The sequence below is a fragment of the Scleropages formosus genome, chromosome 4 (genome assembly GCF_900964775.1).
Source record: "Scleropages formosus chromosome 4, fSclFor1.1, whole genome shotgun sequence".
NCBI classification, from domain to species: Eukaryota; Metazoa; Chordata; class Actinopteri; order Osteoglossiformes; family Osteoglossidae; genus Scleropages; species Scleropages formosus.
In genome coordinates this window covers 5,574,955-5,597,503 of record NC_041809.1, presented here as the reverse complement: position 1 = coordinate 5,597,503, position 22,549 = coordinate 5,574,955, and the positions used below count along the sequence as shown (strand labels likewise).

Genomic DNA, 22,549 nt, shown 5'->3' with positions numbered 1-22,549 from the left:
ATACACATATATACGCCTCTGGTGTTAGTTTTATTTTAACCTGTGGGGAGACATGCAAATATATTTTTCAACTTTATTTCCGTTTCTCATGTGATGCATATATAAGTGTGTGTTTATGCAGTATATATATATTTAGATACTTGAACACGACTTTAGTTTGAAAAAAAATGTTCAGATGAGAGAATTTCTATTTACTGGTTGTTACCTGTTCCCTTAATTTTCAAAAAAAAAAAAAGAAAAAAAATCACTTTGTTTTCTAAATGCTCGTTTTTACAGAATCCGGCAGCTTCGCAGACCCGACGGAAGGAAAAAACACATAATATTCAAGAGGTGATTATGCTTATTATGTGCCGGACGGTGGCGGATAATGCTGGACGCAGGAGGCCAAAGGCTGAGGGCACCGTATGTGGGCCTTTGCTTGGAAAGGTTGGAAAGTCCTCGCTGGCATGGGGGTGTATAGGGGCACAGAGGAGCGTATGGGGTGGAAGGATGGGTATCGGGGCACAGGGGTGCTTCGGGGCATAGAGGTGTAGATGTGTGTGGGGGTGTGTGTTACGTGAGCAAAGCCGTGCGCGTGCTAACCAACGAGTTCCGTTCGTACCTTTCTCCCCGTGTCGGCGCCACGTGTGTCACACTCATCGCATGGGACACAGCGATGGTCCAGCTGGACCCGAGGACGCCTGGCGTGTGGGCGGGGACACAAGGCTCCGTTGGCTGTCCGACCGCAAAGCTGTTCGTCACGCGGATGCTCAGGCGAGGAGCTCCAGAGGTGCGGGGAATCGTACGGAGCCCCCGAAACCTCAGCGGGCTCCCGGTCCCGAGGTCGGCGCTCGTGTCCCCGAGATGCCCCCGGCGGCGTCCGTTCCCCCCCCTCCCACCGCCGGCAGAATTTGCCTACGTCCCCGGCGGCGGGCCACCCTATTTGAATCCAGCGGCTCTCGCATACAGCGCCATTGTCCTCCGGTGGCCACGGCCGTCGCCTCGCACCGGGAAGCAGCCAAATGAGGCTCCCGTGGCAGATGTGGGACTCAACCCAACGCACACGCTCACGCGCGCACAACACGGGCACCGCGGAGTCAGAAATGAAACGTTAAGTACGGTTTTGCTCTCGATTGTCCGAAAGGACAAAAATAAGGGCCGTTAATAAAACTCAATAAGACCGTTAATAAGACTATTAATAGCACCAATGATAAGACTATTAATAAGCCCTGTTTCCACTCTGTCATTCTGGAGTTCATCTGTACTGTGTTGCCTTATTGTTTCGCACCACATTTTTGGTTCCATTATAAGGTTTTTTTGGTCCTGGTTTTTTTTTGTAGTCCCGAAACATATGGTCCGCCGTTTATTTCCCAGGGTTTGTATCAAAAGTCCAGTTACGGAACCCCGTCTAAAAAAAAAAAAAGCCTCTTATCCGGTCAGCGCATTTGCGTGGGGTCAGAGGTCGGCGTGAAAGAGAGCCAAAATGGCCGCCCGGAGGACCGCGCCGGCGAGGCCGTGGGGGGCGTCCGCTGCGGCTGGGTGGCCTTGAGGAGCCAACAGCTGCTTCTCGACGAGAAGACCTCCGCCCCGGCCCGCCTGACCCCTGACCCCGCTCTCCGTGGGCCAGGGAAGCGGCAGCTGTGGGCTCCACAAATGGAGGGTTTGTGCGAGACGGAGGTGTGGGGTGGGGGGGGGGGACAACGCGTGTGTGTGTGTGTGTGTGTCTTCGGGGCTGTATTTCAAAACCGCACGTTGTGCTAAATGGCAGTCCTCGTGTTTGTACACAGTGTCCAAACAGCCGTCGTAAATTAAAGGGCCCTTTGCGAAGGCGAGGCCCGTGTGCCGTCGCTCGCACACCCACAACACCGGCCCACGTGCGTGTGTCACTCAGAAGGACTTGGGTCCAGTCCCGCGCGAGCCGCAGCGCTGCCCCTTCTCCTTCGTGGGCGCTGTCTCCGATGGGAGGTCGCTCCCTTTGACCCCCGGCCCACCCCCCACCCCGGCTGGACAGGTGCCGGTGTCACCGGAGCCGGAGACCAGCGGCAGCTGGCGCGGCCGCACCCCCGACCCACCCCCGCCGCCCCACCCCCGACAGATGTCCGTACACTGCAGGTCCAGGGCGCGCTGGCAGGAAGACGGCGCCGCGGCGCTCTCGGGGCGCCATCCCGCAGCTGGATGGAGCCATCGGTTCCAGGAGGACGGAACCTCGCGGCCGGACGAACCGCGCCGTTGGAGGAGTTAGCGGTCGAGCTCCCGGGGGCGGCGCTGTCCAAAAGCGGTGCTGAACCGCCGAACCGCGTGCGCCGAGCGGTTCGACCCGCTGCGTTCGCGCCCTTCGCTTCCTGCCCTTCCCTTCGTGCTCAGCCCTCGCGTCGTCGCCGCCTCCGAGACCTCCACGTCTTCAGAGATGACTAATCGGGGCCCTCGCCTTCCTCCCGCTTCCCATTTCCGACGGGGGGGGGGGTGTGCGCGTGTCATCGGGTTTAACGTCGACAGCGGTCGCGTCGGAGTTCCGGAGCCACCGAACGGAGGCCCCCGTTATCGCGAGTAGGAACGCGGCATCTCGGCATCATCCGACCTCGTCGCCCCCTCGCCTGCCGCCGACGGGGCGCGAGAGCGCCTCCGTCTGGCCTCCGTCCTCGTGCCGCGGCCCAGCCCGTGTTTTACATACCGCGGCAGCGACCGACCGACCGTCCGTGTATCTTGCCGTTTGTTTATCCGCGCGGCAGCGCTCACGCGGGGGGGACTTTTCAGCGGTTTCGCAGCACCTATTCAAATAGGGAGAGGAACAAAGAGGTTCCGAAGAAGGCGTCCTATTTTTAACTGTAACCACTCGCAAAAAGGCTTGGCTTCCCCTGCCTCGTAATTCTTGGTACGCCTATCCGTTTGCATAGGGAGCTGTCCTCAGAAGTTAACCACGAGCGCATCAAAGCCTCTTCCGCTGCCCCGGCTAATTCGGCGCCACTTAGGCCCGCCTTTATTCCCGTGTCACCGACGGAAAAGGAGCCATTCTTATCTTGCCGCGCACATTTGTGGAGCCGCGCGCGCGGAGCGCCGCCGCGCAGCTCGCCCTCCTCCGAAACCGAGACGTTTCCGTCGTTCGGAGGGACGCGTCGGTCCACGGAAGGACCTTGCGACGCGCGGGCCCGGGTTCGAATCCCTGCTCCGGTTGCCGCGGTTAAGGTGCTTACCCCGAATTGCTCGGGTAAAGACCGCCCAGACACACAATCGTACATTTACATTCAGTCCTTTAGCTGATGCTTTTCTCCAAAGCGACTTACAGCGTTAATCTCTTTACAGGTATTTACACAGCTGAGTCATTCTTGTCCCTGGAGCGATTTAGGGTAAGCGCGTTTCTCGAGAGTGCTACAGCTCGAGGTGGGATTCGAACCTACGACCTCCTAACCGCCGCGCTACCGGCTGTCATAAGCGCACAGAAACCACTTAACGCCATCAGTCGCTTCGGGGGGGCGAATAAATACGAAACGCGGGTCCGAGGGGGGGGAGTCCAGAGCGTTGAGTCCATGGATCCGTGGAACGCGGTTTTACGCCGAAATACCTTGATTGAACCGTGAAATATTTGACCAATTAAAGCAGGACGAGGCCGAACCCCCACCAAGGTGACTTTTAAACCGCTTTGCTTTTTTTGTTTTTTTTTTTACCAAGAATTAATAACTAGGAGAAATGCGTATTGTTTCCTTCCGGGGGTGGGAGGGGGACACCGGTAGGTCAACGGGATGTCGACTTTGGGAAAAGGAGAGAACAAATAAAAGGCAAACGGAGGCGACGCTTCGTATCCGAGCTAATTGCTGCGGGAGGGGAGAGAAATTTTTTTTTTCTTTCCCCAAATGTGAACTTGGGAGGGAAGAAAGAAAAGTTAATCCAGCTGGATTCAAAGTCTCGCGGGGAGCTCTGAATACCACCTTGTTGTGCCATCTGCGTATGCAAAGCGAGCGCCCATTAAGATGCCACATGAAGGGGCAGGTAATTGCACAACACAACAGACAGCGCTGCATCGGCAATACATCCCACTGTCCAAAAAAAAAAAAAAACAAGAAGGGAAGGAATAAATACTTTCTCCGCAGCGGCGGGGATGTCTCGAAAACGTAGCTTCTGAGCGCTGCTGCCAAACAGATGCCGGTACAATTGCCCCCCCCCCCCAGCCCCCGCCCCGCGGTCCAAGTATGGTGTCCATATGGTTGCGGCTGATGGGAGTGATTGTCGGTATTGTTCACTCCGTCAGCGATCCTGGGAGAGGCAGCGGCGCTAATGACAATGCGGCGTGCAGATGTGGCAGGGAGGGGGGGGTCGTGTCCAAGCTGGTGCGATGTGTAACGCCCACCCCCACCCCTGCTGCTTTAACACTGCGATCAGGTGACACGCACACGGGGCCACGCGCTCGGGCCTCGGCTCGGCGATGACGCAATGAAAGATTTTATAGCCTAAACACTCGTTTTGTTACGAATGGGGAGGGGAGGTGTTCCGGAAGTGTTTATGCGTTTATATCGAACAGTAACTGGCGATTATCGGACGCTCGTCGCGTTCGGCGGGGATGGATCCGGCCGGATCCGAGGCCCGGCGGTTATGTAAAACCGCGGGCGCTGACGTCACCTCGAGCGCGCGCTCGCGAAGGTCATCGTCCCTCGGCGAAAACGACAGCGGTTCGGCGCCGTGGGAGCGCCGCGTGTTCCCGGCGGCGGGCGCGAGCGCGGGAGCGGGGCCGTCCGGGAGATGGCCGGGGTTCAGCTGGACGCGGCCACCAGGCAGGGAAGAGCGACAGATGGGAGCGGAGAGTTCGAGCCGCGGAGGGTGCGGAGAGGTCGGGGTCTCGGGGCAAGGGAACACAGCGTTCCTCCTCCGCACGCACGCACGCACCAGCAGACCAGCCCACCTACCCCGGTCCCTCGCTCTCCTTGTGGACGCACCACCGTTTTCCTCCCCATCTTTACCCACGTGAACTTCTCGCTCATCTTCCGGTCCTTTCGCTCGTCGGTCTTACGGATCCGCGGTCCAGTACAAACACCAGGATGCTGCGAAGTGTTACACTTTGTCCCGAATTTCAGAAGAGCCCAAAGGCGACCCCATTAGGAAGGGGTATCGAATACAGTCTGGGTGGGTGGGTGGGGGCGTAGTGGTTAGGGCAGCTGTTCGAACCCAGGATTGAAATCCACCTCCTACTGCAGTACCCTTGATCACGGTACTTACCCTGAACTGATATGGTAAACGTTACCCAGCTGCATAAATGGGTAAGTAATTATTAGCGTCTTTGCAGAGAAGATGCAGGTAAACAGGTAAATGTAACGACGAGTCTGAAGTGCGTTTTACGCTGAGGACGCCGTAGTACCGGGGACAGGACTGTCGGGCTCTTCTCCGCCGCAGGCCGGTCGCCGTGGCTCCTGGAAGGAACCTGCATCTCGGAGTCGGCGCCCACAGGGGTTTCCGTGGAGACGCCGGAGAAGACCGGGGGGTCGAGGCAGCGTCGCTCAAAGCGAGCAGACGGAAGCCGCCCGGTCCTCCTGAGGTTGAGCGCGTGTGGCCGGTTAAAGGTGCGAGGCGGCGACTCGGTGCCCTTCGCGGCACCAGGAGGCCCGGAAGGGGGAGCGGAGCGCCACGGAGCGGCAACGAGGTGCTTTGGGTACCTGGAAACGTCACGCCAATCTGCCTCTTTCACTTCTTCGTTCGTGTCTTTTGTTCACCGTAATGGAATTTTGTGCCGCGCGCGGTACGGACGGCGCGCGGAGCCCGTGCCTGCGCTCGAGGCCCTCGATTAAATCCTCCGCGAAGAGCGCGGCCGCGGACGGATCCGCGAAACTCGGACTCGCCTGTTGCGCAATGCCGTCTCGCGGTTTTACCCGTTCGCCACGCGAAGGAAGAGTCCCTGCGGCGGCGCTCACGCCGGCGACCGGCACGGATCACGCACCTCCGGCGGAGCACGGCCCGCCGCGCGCGCCCCGTCGCAGGGGACTTTGGGGAATGACGCAAACAGGTGGCTTTTTCGGAAATCGCCGTGGAATCGCCGACGGAAATCGGTCCGGGGAAGCGGCTAAGGTGAAGGTGGAGGCGGAACCTTGGTTGCCCGGTCACGAGCGAGAGGACTCACGCGGCAAGAACTCGACCGGAAGGGACGCCTCCGACCTTTCCCGCCTCCCTCGGAGCGCCTGAGGTCATGGGCCCGGTCTGGGAGAAAGTGCTGAGTTGCAAGGCCCCAAGGGGTCTTGCCAAAAGCGTCTATCGCTGCCACGCTCCTGGTTATCTGCGACGAGCAGGGGAGGGGGGGCCAACAGCTGCCGGCGACGTTGCCGCACAACAGGGGAGGGGTGGCGGACGCGAACCCGCCACCGTACCAGCGCGGCTACTGATATGTTAGTCCTCATCTGTCCCCCGCCCCCGGTTGTCCGTCGTTTTTACCGTTAAAACACTCGGTGAGGACACAGGAACGGGGGTTGCTGCGGATTCCTCGCGGAGAATACCCACCGCAGTCGTTCGCCTTGTCGTTTATCGCAGCGCTGGCGATGGCCTTGTGGCTGTGGGGTTGTGGGGGCGGGGGGGAGGGGGGCGTGGCTGAGAAATGGAAGGAGGTGAAAAAAAACTTCAGACTTTTTTGTGCATTTGCATTTGAAAAGGCCATTGTGCGCCATTCTACTCGTTCAATTACGGCGGCGTTAATAAGTATGTAATTACCAGGGACACTCGAGTTCACGCATCGCATCACAGCTGAGCGAAACCTATCGGGGGCCGAGCGATCGACCCCAGAACGCTCGGCCGCGGTCACGTTAACCGCCGTTCCGGCGGAGCCTTACACGGGAAAATGACGCCGATTACACGTCGATTGTCCCGCTGAGTTAGCGGAGACGGAAGAGCTCCGAGCCGTGTGGCGCGTGCGCGTAACTCCGTGCGTCCGCGGGGTCGGTCCGCGTTCCCCCCGCCGGACGAAAGCATCTCACAAAAGACTTGAGGGCGCTTAATCTCGTCTCAGAAAAGCGTTCCAAAGCGGTTCACAGGGCCTTATTTAAGGAGGGCGGCCGGGGGGGGGAGGACGGGGACGGGGCCCCTCCCACGGAGGCGAAGACATTCAAGTTCGAGCCGCGTCTCCTTTCCTTTGTTCAGCGGAGCGGCGCAGACAAGCTCTCCGGGACAGGTCCCCCCAACCCCCAGGCCTAAAACAAACTCCCGTGGCCCCCGCGGCTGCTCAGCCGACGGCTGGCAGCACCCCTGCATTGTGCGGGCCGAGACGGAGCGCTCGCCGCCTGCCTCCCGTCTGCGGGGGGGAAGTCGAGCGCCTCACAAAGCGCCGCTTATTAATACGTGCGCCGTCTGAGGGCCCGGCGAGAAGAAAGGGTCCCTCGCGCCCCGCGGTTCGAGGCCCCTCGGGACCCCGCCTATCGAACGGCGCACCGATTTCCAGAGTGCGATCGCACGCCCCCCACCCCGCCCTCGTCTTCGATAAGTTCGGCTTCGAGGGGCAAAACTTGCGTGTCTCGCGCGCCTCTCTTCGTGGCGGCGACTCGAGAAACTTTTCCGGGAGAATGTTCGCGCTCCACGTTACTGTGAGATTTACGTAGGAAATGACAAAGATCCCGAGCATCTCGGGCTAGATGACGCCCGGCAACCCCCCCGCCCCGGCACGGATCCTTCGCCGCACGCCTCCCCGCACGGCCCCCGGCCGTGCGCCCCCGACACCCCGCGCTCGGCGTGCGTGCGCGTGCGTGCCTGGCTCACGCGGCACAGGCTCGGCCCCGGACGGCAGCCCGCTCCGGTCGGCGGGACCCCGCGACATGTTGAGCGCGGTACCCTTCGGCACGGCCAAATGTCTCCGCAGCTGCCCCTTTTGTCCCCGTTCCTTAAATAAACAAAGGACAGATACACACTAGTGACCTGGATTCGCGGGGGAGGCGCGGCCCGGTCCCGGCGCGGGGGGGAACCGACCCCGGCTACTCCGGCGCTCTTTGACAAAGCCCGTCCTGAACCTCCGACAAGCGACGCCGCGAAGCTGGACTTCGGAGCGATTCGCTGCTAACGTCTAAAAACGGCCCGATGTTCGAGCTGCGCGAATGCGAACGAATGACACCGTTGCCTTTTTATCGGGCCGTCATATAATATAGAAGCGCCGCGGGAAAGGTTCCCGCTAAAAGAAGGAACGCAGATGTAGGATTTGAAATGGAAGAGGGCGAAGAACTCGGGCGCGAGAATAAGCGTCGACAAGTCGGTCGGAGGGTTTATCGGCGACGGGTGTCATCTCCGTGCCGGTCGCCTCCGTTTCCGTTTACGGCGAACGAAGCCGCTGGAGGGAGTGGCGAAGGAAAGTTTTTTTTTTTCCGTTTGTTTTGGTGATTCACCAAAAATATCGCAAAATCAAATGTCACAACAGGGGGAACGATCATTTTTATTTCTTGTTTTCTCCCCCCCCGCCGTCTCCTTTTGAGAAATCCTTTTAAGAATGTGCAGGATGGACAGGAGGAGGTGGGGGGAGGGGGGGGGCGAAGCGCCACGCCATCTGCGGCGATGCCCCCGATGAATAACGCTTAGTGACATCAAAGTGGGCCTCCCTCCATGCATCTGTAAGGCCAGGTTTGCCGAGCAGCGAGACGTCGGACGACGCTCTTTTCTTTCTTTTTCTTTTCTGGAAAAGCGCGTATTGAGAAGTCTTTTGGCAGGAGCGCGGACCCGGGTTCGCCGGCGCGGCCCATGCCTGGGCCCCGGTGCCGCTCGCACACGCGAATGCGCCCGGCGCTCCGTCGGCCCACCGACGAACAGGTCTCTCCCCACATTAAACGTAATAAGGTTTAATAAACAAATAAATAAATTACAGCGAGCTTCACCCTAATTCAATTTCCTGCCTGTTAGGTTTGGTCTGGCAAGATGCCCCCCCCCCCCCGCATGCACCAAGGAGCCGTAATCAAATTTGTTTTTTTATGTATAGCTGGTGTGTCGTGTCGCTAAACATCCCCTTTCGAGCCAATGAGGTCACGCTGCTAAATTTGAAATATGTAAATTATGACAGTTTTGTTTTTCTCAAAATACATCAAACGCAGTTATTGTCAAGTTGCTTATCGTCCAAGTCCGGTCGCATTAATGTTACCGATGATCTCATTGGCCCTTAGGAAACAGAAAACTTTAAGACGCACCAATTTTAATCTGCATCTATATGAAAATTGTGAACGTGTGAACAAAGAGCGGCTTCAGAGTCTCGTACCTGTGACCCCGGGGACACTTTGGAAGCTGTGGACGTGTCACTGAGAAACGGCGAGGGGTTTTACTCGCTTCTTCGGCCAAACTCGCATGGGTGGCTTGTGGCGTTTCACCCAAATTTTACCATGTTTTATCCTAAACTGAACGGAGACGGGATTCCCACTTGAGCTCAGTTTACGATCGCTTACACCAAACCAGCACTTCTGCGGCCTGGTCAGACGGTTACCGGCGTTGATGACGGTCGACACTTCGCACAGGGTCAGAGCGCATCATCGCACAGTTAGCAAACAAACAAGTAAATACATAAATACGACGACTCCTCAGGTTACCAGATTTTATTTTAAAACAAACGGAACCTAGAAGGGGGAATTTCCGCACTACCATTTAAGAATAACCTCTTTGTCCTCACCTTCGTTCCCGTTTTGATTTTACACAAATGCAGGCAAAACTGGATGAAACGTATCAGTTTTTACTACGCTATAGACATTACAGAAGCACAGGAATGCGATTTACCCTTCTGTTTAAATATTCAGAAAGTTTCAGTAATGGAATATGAATCACAATACGTGGCTCTGGCTCAGACGTTTTCTCAACAATTTTCCCCCATGACAGTAAACAAAACAACATGACATGCAAGTGTTTAAGATTCTTATAATTTATTGCAGTTAGCACACAATTTAAAAATTTCACCAACAGCACACCAAAAAGTACAAAACTAAACAGCCTCATAATTTACTCCCCTTGAGAAAATAAAACATACTATGATTGTCAAAGCTAAATATCTACATCAAAAAAAAAAATGAACAATGTCAATGAAACAACATCTCAGAACGATGACCAATAAAAGCAAATGTTTCAATTAAATCTGCTTCGTCAGATAGTGATTGTCTTTTTCTGACAATTATTTTCCCTGCCTCTAAACATTGTCCCTACATTAACTTTATGTTTTTATTTAAACACACTGGATCTTCCCTGTTTTCAAGTAACCAAAGAGAAATGGAGATGCTTAACACATTTTTTCACAGCTTTCTTCTATTAAGGAATAATAGTAATACACAATTTGTATGCCAGTAATAACCTTCTTTAAAAGAAAAAAAAAAGCAGTTTACAGTAGTTTAAGGCGGTCAAGTAAGAAAGAATAAGCATTAAAAAATAATGAAAAACTATACCACAGATGATATATATTTCCATGATGTTCCATACAGGTTACTGGTGAGTGCAAAGAAGAGGGAGAACTGTCACTGTGCAAAATGCTAATTGCCATGTGTGGCGTTAATGCGGCGTTGCTACGGCGTGCCCGCAACCCCTCCCCACCTGCTGATGCCACTGTCGCGTACGCCGTAGAGGGAACAAACCCCCGGTGCCCGGATGCCAGTCACCACACCCCCAACAGCTCTGCTGCATTCCCACGGACATCATGTCAATCTGAGCTCAAGCTTTATATCCCTCACCTTTCCGCTCAGAGCAGGCATTCTGTTTGACTTTTTTTTTCCCCCCCCTCCGATAATAAAGTTAAATAAATCTGGGCTGTACAGCTGCAGGACGTCTGAAATTCTCTGTAAAATTCTATGTATCTCACTGAAAAAATGTGAAAGCCAAAATGAAATTTCCAGCCATTTTACACAATTTTTCTAGCACCATTTAAATTTATTTTTTTCTTATAGGTAAACATTTCTTTCAAATGAGATGCTTTAAAATATGTATCCAATTATAAGATTACTATTTATTACTGTACAGATTCACTTGGATGACCATTCCAATGGCTTGGAGCAAAACGATGTTTGTTACCATCAGCGCTGTGGAGTTTCTTAATGGAAAACCTGCTATTCCAAATACATATTTTTGCCAAATGAAGTCTCTCGAAAGGCAGGTGTGTGTCTGTCTCTGTGGGAAAACACAGAAGTTCATGTGAGAGAACATACTGCAGAACTCGCACACACTCACGGAAACATACAAACACATAGGAGTGCGACAAAAAAAAAAAAAAAAAATTACACATTTTTTCTGTCGTTTCAGTGAAACAGTTCCAGGCGCGAGGAGGTGAGCTTTTCTGAAAGACCTCAGCGTTTCAAGTTCGTAGCAAGTGCCAAATCAAAATATAAATAAATAAATTACGACAAAGCAGACAGCTTACCTTTTTTTTTTTTTTTCTTTTTTAAATATGAGATTTAAAATAAAAATAGCGAGACCTTGTTTTGATATAGACAGCAGTTGCGAACGAAAACTTCTGACAGACTCGTAATGCGGAGCGTGAAGTAGACGGGCATCTTGAAAAGGTCAGCTCAGTGTTAACACGTTGCCCATACTGACGATCTGTCAGACACGGGTCGCAAACCAGCGCACTTCTACACATACCGAAACTCAACAGTGCACTTGTACTAATTCTTCTTACACGCAGCAGCTCACAGGAGCTCAGAAATGACATAATAATAAAGAGGAGGGGAAGGAAAAAAGAAAACCCTACTTTACTCAGGAATCAAAATGATCAAGTTAATTTAAAAACACACTCTCCAAATGCAAAACGACAACAAAAAGTCTTAAAAATAAATCAAATTCATGCATTTTCCGTAGCTGTAACATTTACTATTTTAACAGGCCAAACCTGTGAGCATTAGCACAGCCTGTCAAGTATTTGATCAATTACAATTTACAGTAATACAGCAATTCACATTTTTATTATACAGCTTGGACTTCATGCAACAACATATCCCATTTCCAGACAAAAAGTATCTCCTTAAATCACTACAGAAATCTATACAGCCAACATAAGATTATTTTAGTCTTACAAGGGATATGTTCAATGACAGTTAACTATCCAGTTAAAAGAAAAACAGATTCATCATAATTATAAAGAATAAAAAAGATTTAAAATTATTGTCAAAAAAGGATGCTGTACATTGCATGAGTGCCATATAGTCTTTCATCAGTCAAGTTTCCTATTTGAAGAAAAAAAATAATGTACAAGAGCTTAAGTCATGGAAGCGTTCAGCATTAACGTTAGGCTTCTTTCCAGAACTATAACACAAAACCAAACCAGATATGAGATATGCTAATTAAATTATAGTAGTGCACAGCATACACACAGATACATACACATGTGGATGTGTATGAACGCACTGTTATGTATTTATGTTCACAGTACCCGTTTAGTGTATTTAAATCGTATCTTTTTTCTCTTGCTCTCGAAGCTTTATCTGCAATCTTCATACGGTGTAAAGGACTTTGCAATTTACAAATAAATTTACCAACAAAGAGTTCAAGAGTGTATAAAGTCTCATGTGTATATATACTCTGATCTCAAAAGGGATAGGGAAACAAAGCATAAACTGGTTAATAGAAAAAAAATTGGTTATCAATACCAACTTCTTGAGTTTTTTTTTTTCTTTTATGTACAAAACCTGAAAAATTTCCAGTCAATTCCAAGGGAATAATCTACAATTAAAGAATTAAATAACAAGAAAATACAAAAGAAAAAAAAGAAAAAAAAAAAAATCAGCAGTAACATTTTCATGTGCTACTAAAGTGCAGTTTAGCAAGGTTTGCGCCATAAGGACGAGAAACATGACTGATTTAGACCCTTACCTCTGTGCCCCCTCCCCCTCAGCTGAATGCCCACTTCCCTTACCTCTCTGCCAGGAAATCTAATTCAGATTTCTTTACAACTCAAAAAGTTTATTTATTATTTTTTTAATTTTTTTTTTTTTTTTTTTTTTTTGATGGTGGTGGTGCGGGATTTCTCTGCCGTTCATTTCCAGAGTTCCTGCGAGCTGTCTTCGAGTGCCCAGTCCCGTACGTTGGGCAGGTTGAGGGCTTCGCTCTTCACGGAGAGCGAGTTGACCAGCTCGCAGTGGAACTTGCGGATGTGGCGGTAGAGGTCCCCGGACTGCGTGAAGCGCCTCTCGCACCACTTGCAGGCATGCGGTTTCTCGCGCGTGTGTACCACAGCATGCCGGCTCAGGTTGTGCGAGTACTGGAAGCTCTTTCCACATGTGGTGCAGGTGTAGGGCTTCTCACCCGAATGAGTCCGCTCGTGTCGCTTCAGCGTGTACATGCAGGAGAACGTCTTGCCGCAGATGCTGCAGGTGGGCACGTTGACATCGCCGGCCGGCTTGGAGCGCACGCCCTCCTGTTCACGGAAGTGTGTGCTGAGGTGGATCTGGAGGATATGAGGGCTGGGGAAGACCTTGCTGCACAGGGGGCACATGAAGATCTGGCTGTGGGGCGCCGCCAGCATGTTGGACACGTAGGGCAGCAGGGAGCCGTCGATGCCGGCCGCCTCGGCCTGCGCCCGCTCGCTCTCGGGGCTCAGCATCTCATCATCCTCGCTGGCCTTGTCCTCGCGCTCCAGCTCGCTGGGCAGAGAGGCATCGCGCAGGGCTGACAGGTGCGCCTCGTAGCCCAGCCGCCGGTGGCTGCCGTGGCTGTTAGCGCTGGGCGGTGGATCCTTGCCACCGCCACCACCGCTGTGGTCCATCTCATAGTCGCCACCCACGAGGTCCTCATCATCAGAGCCCGTATCCTTTTCCACCTTCACCTGCACCAGTCCGCCGCCCTGCAGGCCGTCCGGTGGCGGCGCGGGGCAAAAGTAAGGATTGCCAGCAGCGACTTCCCCGGGGGCTCCGGCCAAGCCGGAGCGGACGGAGAGGTCCAGAACGCAGTCAGCATCGGCAGACACCCGACGGGAACACACAGAGCGCCGCGACAGGGAGCCAGCTGAGCTGCATGGGCTGCCGGCAGGAGACGGCTTCCCGGATTCGGTCGCGTGCCCCTCGCCTTCGCCGGCACCCCTAGGTGCTGGAGTACCTGCCGGGTCCGGCGGCAGCCGCATCCACATGCCCCCCGGTTCGTGGAGGGTGTCCCGCTTGGCATCTGGGTCCTCATCATCACTGGGTAGCAGGTCGCTGGCAGCCGGGGCCTCTGCGCTGCCCTCCGAGAAACTCTCCGCCTTGTCGGAGCAGCTGGAGGCGTCTTCCTCCCGCCTGGTGCTGTCCGCCTCCGCCGTGGCCTTCTGCTTCAGCTTCTTCTTGCAGACCTTGACGATGTCGTACATGTGAAGGTAACTAGCAGCGGCGAGCACGTCCTCCACGGGCAGGGCTTTGAACTGCAGCTTCCCCTCGTACATAAACTCGAGCAGGAGCGCAAACGCCGGGGCCGTCACGATGTCGCTGTTCAAGTGGACAATGTCCCTTTTATCCAGCTGGTCCTTGTAAAAGAGGTGAAAGTACATGCTGCATGAGGCAAGCACGGCGCGATGGGCCCGGAACTGGGCATCGCCGACCAGCACCGTGGAGTCGCAGAGAAAGCCCTGGTGCCTCTGCTCACTCAGACACTGTAGCAAATGTCTGCTGTGGTCTGGGAACTCCATGCTGTCTTCATAACCTGGAAAAGACCAGCAGATGTTTGAGTCCCTTTAGAACAACAATTGTTTTGTTTCAGCTTTTATGTATTTTTTCTCTTTCCCAGCCTCTCAAGCTCTCTTTCTTCCTCGCCTCTCTCCCTCCCTCTCTCTCTCTCTCTCTCTCTCTCTCCCTCTCTCACCCCCTCTCCCTCACTCACTCACGCTCACAGAGAAATGCTCATATGCCAAAAACACATTAAACAAATGCCAAACACACACACACTTTTTTTCTTTATGCAAAAGCCACAAGCAAAATTTTCTGCTGCAGTTTGAAATCTTATGCTATGAAAACTTCACTACAGAAGTTCCACCACCCATTTAAAACAACATTACAGCATCTGTTTCATTTTTGTTTGTATCTGGTTGCTTTTTCATTATCTGATATGTTGACCAGAAATATACCCAAAAAAAAAAATCACCCACAATGTGTCCAGCTTTTCGACCGAGAAACTGACAAAAGGAGCTATGATCTTCTGACATCGCACACATGGTAAGGCACCACTAACGCTCGCGCCACAGCACACACACGGACACGGCAAACCAGCATTTTACTCGCACAGCTCAGACCAGGTTTACTCTTAATATAGCCAGCTCTAGCTAAGGCACTGCTTTTAGGTAACCGGCTTTCAGGCACGTAAACAGCACACACAGACACCAACTGCAGGACCTTTCTGTACAATTCAGATTAAGTCTGCAGGCAAGTCAGGGGACTATTCCATTCTTTCAACAACAGAATGCAGATGCAACATAAACAACTCAATGCAAAATTCAATGGTTTAAAACTAGCCCCTCTTAAAACAAACAAATATTAAGAAGTGAATTCACAAATTCTCTGGTAGTGTCAGATCTTCAAAAAGCTATAATCAAATTATTTTAAATTTCAGACTGGGGAGGAAAAAAGGAAAAGAAAAATCACACCTGTTACCCCTAAACACTTTCCACATCAAGAACCAGTCGGCACATTATTTTCCTGAAAGCAATTAGAAAATGCAAATTCTTCACTTGAATGTGATCAATTTATTGTGTAGCCCCCAAATCAGACTCCAGATTTTCTTAATGAGAGAGGCTTAGAGGGACAAGGCTGTTTACCCCCCCCCCCCGAACACACACACACACACACACACACACACGCATGCACACCCCACCCCCTCCACCTCAGCCCAGCCACCTCCACCCCCCCCGTGAGACAACTGCACATCTTTAACCAGAGAAGGACCCCAGAAGATTTACAATACAATCACTTTAAGTGCCCTGTAGTCTACATCAATCCTAATCCTTAAGATGGCTAAAAATAAAGATTGCAGGTCGGCTCACAAGGTAGCGGCGATCAAATTAGGAGGGTACGAGGACAGCGAGCAACGAAGAAGGAAGCTTAAAAACATCTGATCCAGCTGACTGGGGCCATATGGCAGCTGCTGCCCAGATAAAGAGATTAAGACTAGGCGGAGTGCGATTACAGCTGTCTGGCCAATTCAGGCGGCTCAAATCTGCAAGTTCTAAATTAGTCACCAACAGCACAAAAAGGGAAAAAGAAAGACTGACTTCTGCGTGATTTTACAGCCAATTTCATCAAAGAAATCTACCAGAAATCACTTTTTTTAATTACTACAGAATAGTCTCAATTTAAATCTGCACTTCTCAACTGCTCCTTTAGTACGACTGTTTTCCAAACCGTCATGAGACCAGACATTTTTTCTTACAACCTCAGCAGCAAGGTTAACATCAACTGTAACAAGAATGATCAGATGTATCGACAAATATTTTGCTAAACCATTTTGAAGGATAATGAAAGAACATTTAAATTCACCAGAATTAAAAAAAAAAAATTTAAAAGGTTCCCAAATGACAAAGAAAGATAAGATTTGCAAAATTGTCGCTACAACGGGAGGAAATAAACTCATCCTGCTTCCACCTGTCACTGCTCCCCCTCTGCTCCGTGACCATAAGATCCTGTACCTCCCGTGTCGGATGCCACCGATCTGGGACCCGAGTGGACGGCAGCAAGGATGGACAGCGGTCCGAGAGCCGGGTCACCTCCATAACACACAACCAGCCCCTTTCTTCAGACCCCTGATCACACTGTACCTGCAGCGCACATCAATTCGATTAAGTCCTCCGTTTCCAGAAGAGCGGGGCAGACAGCTGCTCCTTTTGCTGAATGCTGGAGTGTATGGCAGGCAGGATGGGGGAACCCACCATACACATAAGGGCACACACACTCAACCAAATGTGGACCACCCCCCCCAACACAGGAAAAAAAAAAAAAAAAGAAGGAAAAAAAAACAAAAAACCACCAACAAAAATCAAGCTGCGCAAGAGACAGATGCGGAGTGGAGGAGATGTTACAGGGGAACGAGATACGTACTCCCGCACGCGGCTCCGAGTGCGCACTAACTCCCAGCCCGCGCGCCACAATAAAAGACTGGCGGATGGCAGCCTGTCAGCTGTTCTGACATCACGTTCAGATGGAAATGCTACCTCCAGCTGTGCTCCTTTTCGTGCCATATGCCGCTCCTCTACACTCTTGCCACCAGCTTCTCCTTAACACAACTTTGTTTCTCTTTCCCTCCTTCGAAAAATAAAAGGGGGGGGGGGTGAGTGTGTGTGTGCTGGGGGGGGGGGCTTGAAAGCACTGAGGTGTTCCTGCTGAACGCTGGCCAGCCCACTCAACTTATAATCTCCCAAGTTTTTTTTTTAAAAAAAAAAAAAAAAAAAGAAAAAAAACAAAATAGGTTCTGTGTGAAAACCAACACTTTTTTTCTAACCTAGTTTCCTGTACAGAGAATTTAAATACCCTCAAGTTTTTGGTCGTCGTCCCCCCTTGCGCTCTATCCCCCCCTCCCCTCTCTCTCTCTCTCTCTCTCTCACTCTTTCGCCGCTCTCCTTCCAGTAACCAAAAACAAAGGGCCAGCGCAGCACATTTGCAACTGACAGATCCACGCAGCTGATATTGTTTTCGACTTCTTCATGGTTCAGTGGCCGCGCCGGAGCCCGTCATTCATTGCAGAAACCCTCTGGACAACCGATTGAGAGGAGGAGGAGGAGGGGAAAAAATGAAATGAAATAAAGAACAATGGGACAATCATATAGAGCTCATGACTGGAAGTCTAAACAAAGGCAAAGAATTTCTTAATGGGCCAAACAGGGAAGGAAAAGAAAAAAAAAAGAGAGAGGAAACTTACTACAAGGGTCCTTTCAAAGAGAGAAAACATGGAAGCGCAGCACTGTGCAATGAGGATGAGGATGAGCTCTTGTTTCCTCATTAAAAACAGCGGCAAAAGAGCAGAAGAAAACAGGCTGGGGCTAAAATGAGATTAGAGATAGATGTCGAGATGGATAAAAGTGTTTTAAAGAGGGGTTGGGACATTCCTCTGTGAACAGCGTTCAACACGTTGTTAGTGACCGACACACCGTACTCATGTCACTCTGAGTCTGACACAAGCGCGCGCGCGCCCGTTCCCTCTCGCGCCCCCCCTCACAAAATCTCCAAATAAACCGCCACTTTCTCACCTGCGACACGTCCACTCGCGCTCAAAACACTCGAAAGAAAAAAAAAAAAATTCTGCAAACTTTCAACTAGTCAGTGTGAGTGACAGCCAAAATGAGAGAGGTGAAAAGGGGAAATAAGGGATTAAGTGAGGTAAACTGCGCTCGCCGGCGAATTGCTGCGTGCCGTGTTCAGTGCCATTTTCACCAGAGAGCCCCCAGCCTTTAATAAATAAATCTGCAGAAAAATTAACAGTTTACCGCGCGCCGCAAACAGTTTTACCTCAGGACGGTTCTCGAGATTCTCTTTCCCCTCCTCTCAGGCGAACTCTCGTCAAACTTTCTTTTTTTTCCCCCCGGTTTTTAAACACCGCGCGGTCCCACACCGACCCGAGTCGAAGAGCTCAGGAATTAAATTCAACGGAATATTTCTCTTTACTTTTTTAACTTTGTTCCTTCCGACCATATGCTGTGTCGTAAAAATGGCTGTTTTTTGTTGTTCTTTTTTTTAACCGTGACCAGGTGGAGATGAACCGCGGACACAGAAAACACACACACGCGCACGGTGTGTGTAACGCATGACAGGGGACACACACACAGACAGACAGACAGACAGACACCCACCCGCGCACGCGCGCGCGCACACACACACACAGAAGCACACACGGACACACACTGACTGAGGGTGAAGAGGAAAGTGGCGGACCGACCTGCAGTCGCGCGCGCTCCCGCGCAGGCCCCGGCGCCGCGCTCACACACCCCGGACGGCCGCTGCGTGTCTAACATGGAACCGCTCGGGTCTCTCGGGTCTCACGCGGCGTAACGGCGGCCGAAAGGAGCCTCACTTTGTCACTTCTCCGCGACAAGCCCGGCCGTCCGCCGTGCCCCCCTCTCTCATCTCCTTCCTTCTGAGAAAGACAGACGCGTTCAAGGCACTTGCGGGCACCGGGCTCCCGTCAAACGCTCCGGGCGGGATACAGACACAACTCGACCGACTTTCAGCGGCTCCCCATAACAACCTGCGGCGGCTGAAGAGACGGCGCGAGGCGAGCGCGCGGAGAGAGAGGCGAGCTGCGGCGGCCAGATGTTTCCGAGCTGTTGCTACTCAACTCCCCCCAGCTCGGGGGAGACGCGCCTGAGTGACGGCGCGCTGAGCCAATGGGGGCGGAGATGGCGGAGACGAGGGCAAATGGGAAGCGGGTTCCGAGGGGTGAGGAGGGCGGGACGTTGTGTGTCCTCGGCGTAGGTTGACACCAGGCAACAGTGAGAAGGCAGGAAAAAAAAAAAAAAAAAAAAGGCCGAAGCGAGCTGGTTCCTCGAGTAGACTGGCGCAGAGCGCGGAGCGCAGGAGGGCGCGCGGAGCCAGCCGAGGGGGGAGGGGGAGAGGAGCGCGCAATGGCGCACGGGATTTGTAGTCACCGTCGGACCGCAGAACTCAGGAAGACAGGTGCACTGCCTCTGTTCCCCGTACCTCCAGCCTCCCCTTCTTCTCCTCCTGTCTCTCGTCTGCGTGCCTGTGTAGCCCAGCCTCGCCTGTCTCCCGCGTCTCTTTAATCCTGCCCATCTTGCCTCTATCCCCCCCTTCCTCTCCTGCCTCTGATCCCCTGCCTCCCGCCTCTCCTGCCTCGCCCTCCTCTGGAGAGTCACCGGGTGGGACGTGACCGCAGCGGAGGCACCGGCCGCGGAGGCGTGAGACACCACGATCTGTTACCTATGATAAAATGAAATGGTTACATTTTGTAACGAGCCTCCTTATATGATCACCTGCATGATTTAATATTTTAGCATTGATTGTACAGTGGCTGATTGTTGTAATTAAACTGACTGCTTTTTTATTCCACCCCAGCGTACACCGTGCATATTTAGAAAAGTTAAAATGCCACAGTATTTCTCATAAATTTTATGTTTAAGGATCCGGCGTTATTCGCGAATGCATAAATTAACTGCCTGTTTGATTTGAAAGCATGCATGGACACACGACGCAACAAAATATACATTAAATACACTGAATATGTCTGTAAATAATGTAGTATTTTGGGAGTGGTAGACAGCAGTATGAGTTTAATAAGACATAAAAAAAGGCATCTTTGAATTGTGTTATAAGGAGTTAGTGCACATTTATTAACTATTAACCGTTTTTGCAGCGATGGTGCTAACACAGTGTCCAGCTCTGCATTGCATTCCCCTTTAAATTTGTACATTTAGTTTGAAATGTTCAATTTTGATTATGTAATTTCCGAAACCACCTCTGTCTTATATAAACCTCGAAACATGAGGCCAGTGCCCTGTTTATCTTGACTGCAAACTACTGCAATGGTCATTTACTGATAGGTGAATTATTCTGTATTAAGGCTTTTCAATCCATGTGCAACTTATTCGTGATTTATTTAGTAAAATTGTTTCCCATAAAACACCGCATTCCAGGTGACTGGGGTCGGGTATTTAATTCAGATTTACAGTGGACGGAACCGGGTTGGGGATTCAATGTGTACAGCGCTCCGAATTCTCCATACACTTAGGTTTTATTATGAAAATAAAGAGATAAACTTACTTCAAATGTATGTTAAGAGCGGCTTTTCCGTTCCTTTCCTCCTGCCACGAGGACAGATGATGGGGGAATAAAAGGACAGTGTGACATATTGTTGCGTTCAACGCATTTAATGGCGTTCATAATATTTAGGCATTAATTGGGCATTAACTTTTTATGCATTTCAGCCTGACCGTTCGAAGAGGCAATGAATGCGCAGTTTTAATACTTTTTTGTTAAATTAATTGCATATGATATGCGGACATGTCAATACCTTTTGTAGAAAATACTTAAAAAATTAAAATACGCAAAAGGGTAAATTTAGGGATCTTATGATCCTGAGCTTGGAACGGTAGTGGAGCTTCTCTCCTAATCCGCCTTCATCTGGAATCATATTATAGATTATGATCGTTTCCGTAAAACCGTTAATCCACGTGTTTTAAATACTGGGAAACACGGGGCTTTAAATGCGGGTCCTTCTCACAGCAGATCGGAATGCGCAGATATTCACTTGTCAGCAGTGATTTTTTGCTGAAGAGTTCAGTTCAGATGAATGGGAAGAATTCAAGGAGTTTGTGCGTCAATGGATGGGTTACTGTATGTCCCTCTAAATATTCTCTCTCTCTCTCTCTCTCTCTCTCTCTCTCTCTCTGTCTCTGTGTGTGCCTGGTGGCTTTGCTCAGAAGCTTTCCTGATGGACCCTGTGATCAGAGCCAGTGGAGCCTGGAACTCAACTGGTTTGGCCCCACTGTTCACCAACGCATCCACACGCAGCCAGTGCAGCTCCTCTGGACCACAACAAACCCCTTTTTATTACATAATTAGTGCACTGCTTGCACTGCACATTTTTGGGGCTCATAATTTTAGTGAAATGCAACCAAACTGGAGAAACATGGAGACAGCCCTTGGGGGGGGGGAGCGGTTTTTAAAAAGATAATGCAAATGTGTTTAATTAATGTTTCTAAAACGGAAGAAAACATGTTTTGTGGAAGAGGGAGCGGCGATCGCCGAAGCAGGACGGTGGATCTAGGACACTTGGAAGTCGGCCATCCCTGCTGGCCTGTAGTTTGACTGAATGGTGTCATTAAGCACAATGTATGAGGTGTATCGGGGAGGTGGAGGAAATCGTTGCGGTGCCACGCAGAGCTCATAAGCATCTGCAACATGTGTGTTCCCGTCGTTTTCCAGAAGATACGCTAATTCAAGCTGGAGTTCATCTGAGAGCCCTTAGAATGCTTCTCCAGGTAAACCTGGTAATGTAAATGACTAAAGCAATTAGAATGTATGTTTAAAGCCTTAATCTTAGCCAAGATCATAACCGTGTGCCTTTTAAAAATTATATTCATGATCATTACGGTTCCTGAATTAACATCACGCTTTCCCGAATTCGGATAATTTTTTTTTTTTTGTCGCTGGTCATCATCGCTAGTGTTTTTTTTTTATTTGCTGTATCATTATATTTGTTATATTGGCTGGTTTCAAAGAACTGAGCAAGACATGTCTTGGTCAGTAAACACTTTCAAAGATTAAAAATTGAATAAAACTGCCAGCGTAAGGCCGAGCCTTACCTCTTAACTTCTCCTTTGAGGCTACAGGTCTGGCACCAAACCAGAGGATGTCGTCCTTCAGCGTGAACAATGGCCCCATTAAACTTGTATTTTGCTTGTGATACATGTTGTCATGGTGGTGACCAATTAGTAGTTGCGTGTCGGACTTATTGTTGGCGAGACGCTCTCTTCGCTGGCCCGCTTTTTTCCACGAGTTATTCTTTACAATCCGTCTATTGTTCCAATCGAATCCAGACTTTAATTGGGGAATCTCAATTAGTTATGATGTTTTTAAGTGAACAATCTCGCATGAGAACATACCACGAGCTGCTGAATTTTGTAAACGCTCAGCACTTGAGGGCCATTTCGACATTTTTCACATGTGATGGAATTTTATGGCAAATGTTTTTGCAATAATTTTTC

At 50.9% G+C, this 22,549-nt stretch overlaps 1 protein-coding gene and 1 long non-coding RNA gene across 6 annotated transcripts; one reads left to right on the top strand and one right to left on the bottom strand.

Moving 5' to 3' along the window:
• Positions 1–8,831: 8,831 nt before the first annotated feature.
• Positions 8,832–21,249, bottom strand: zbtb18 (zinc finger and BTB domain containing 18). Of its 5 annotated transcripts, none has more exons than XM_029250981.1 (2): positions 18,763–21,249; positions 8,832–14,547 (listed from the first exon to the last, which is right to left on the bottom strand). In XM_029250981.1, exons 1-2 carry the CDS (start codon positions 18,836–18,838, stop codon positions 12,914–12,916), a joined length of 1,710 nt encoding a protein of 569 aa, XP_029106814.1. In that variant the 5' UTR covers positions 18,839–21,249; the 3' UTR covers positions 8,832–12,913. The 5 variants fall into 5 exon arrangements, with proteins under 5 accessions (XP_029106814.1, XP_029106818.1, XP_029106816.1 ...); XM_029250985.1 differs by lacking the exon at positions 18,763–21,249 and adding an exon at positions 17,045–17,068; XM_029250983.1 differs by lacking the exon at positions 18,763–21,249 and adding an exon at positions 16,932–17,024.
• On the top strand, positions 19,663–22,248 carry LOC114910403 (uncharacterized). Its single transcript, XR_003797622.1, has 2 exons — positions 19,663–19,741; positions 21,263–22,248. It is a non-coding gene; the product is annotated as an uncharacterized LOC114910403 (long non-coding RNA).
• Positions 22,249–22,549: the final 301 nt, after the last annotated feature.

Coding starts and splice junctions, on each gene's coding strand:
- zbtb18 (XM_029250981.1), bottom strand. CDS start 18,838: ATGTTAGACACGCAGCGGCCGTCCGGGGTGTGTGAGCGCGGCGCCGGG. Junction 14,548..18,762: donor GGGAGCGCGCGCGACTGCAG/GTCGGTCCGCCA, acceptor GGTCTTTTCCAG/GTTATGAAGACAGCATGGAG.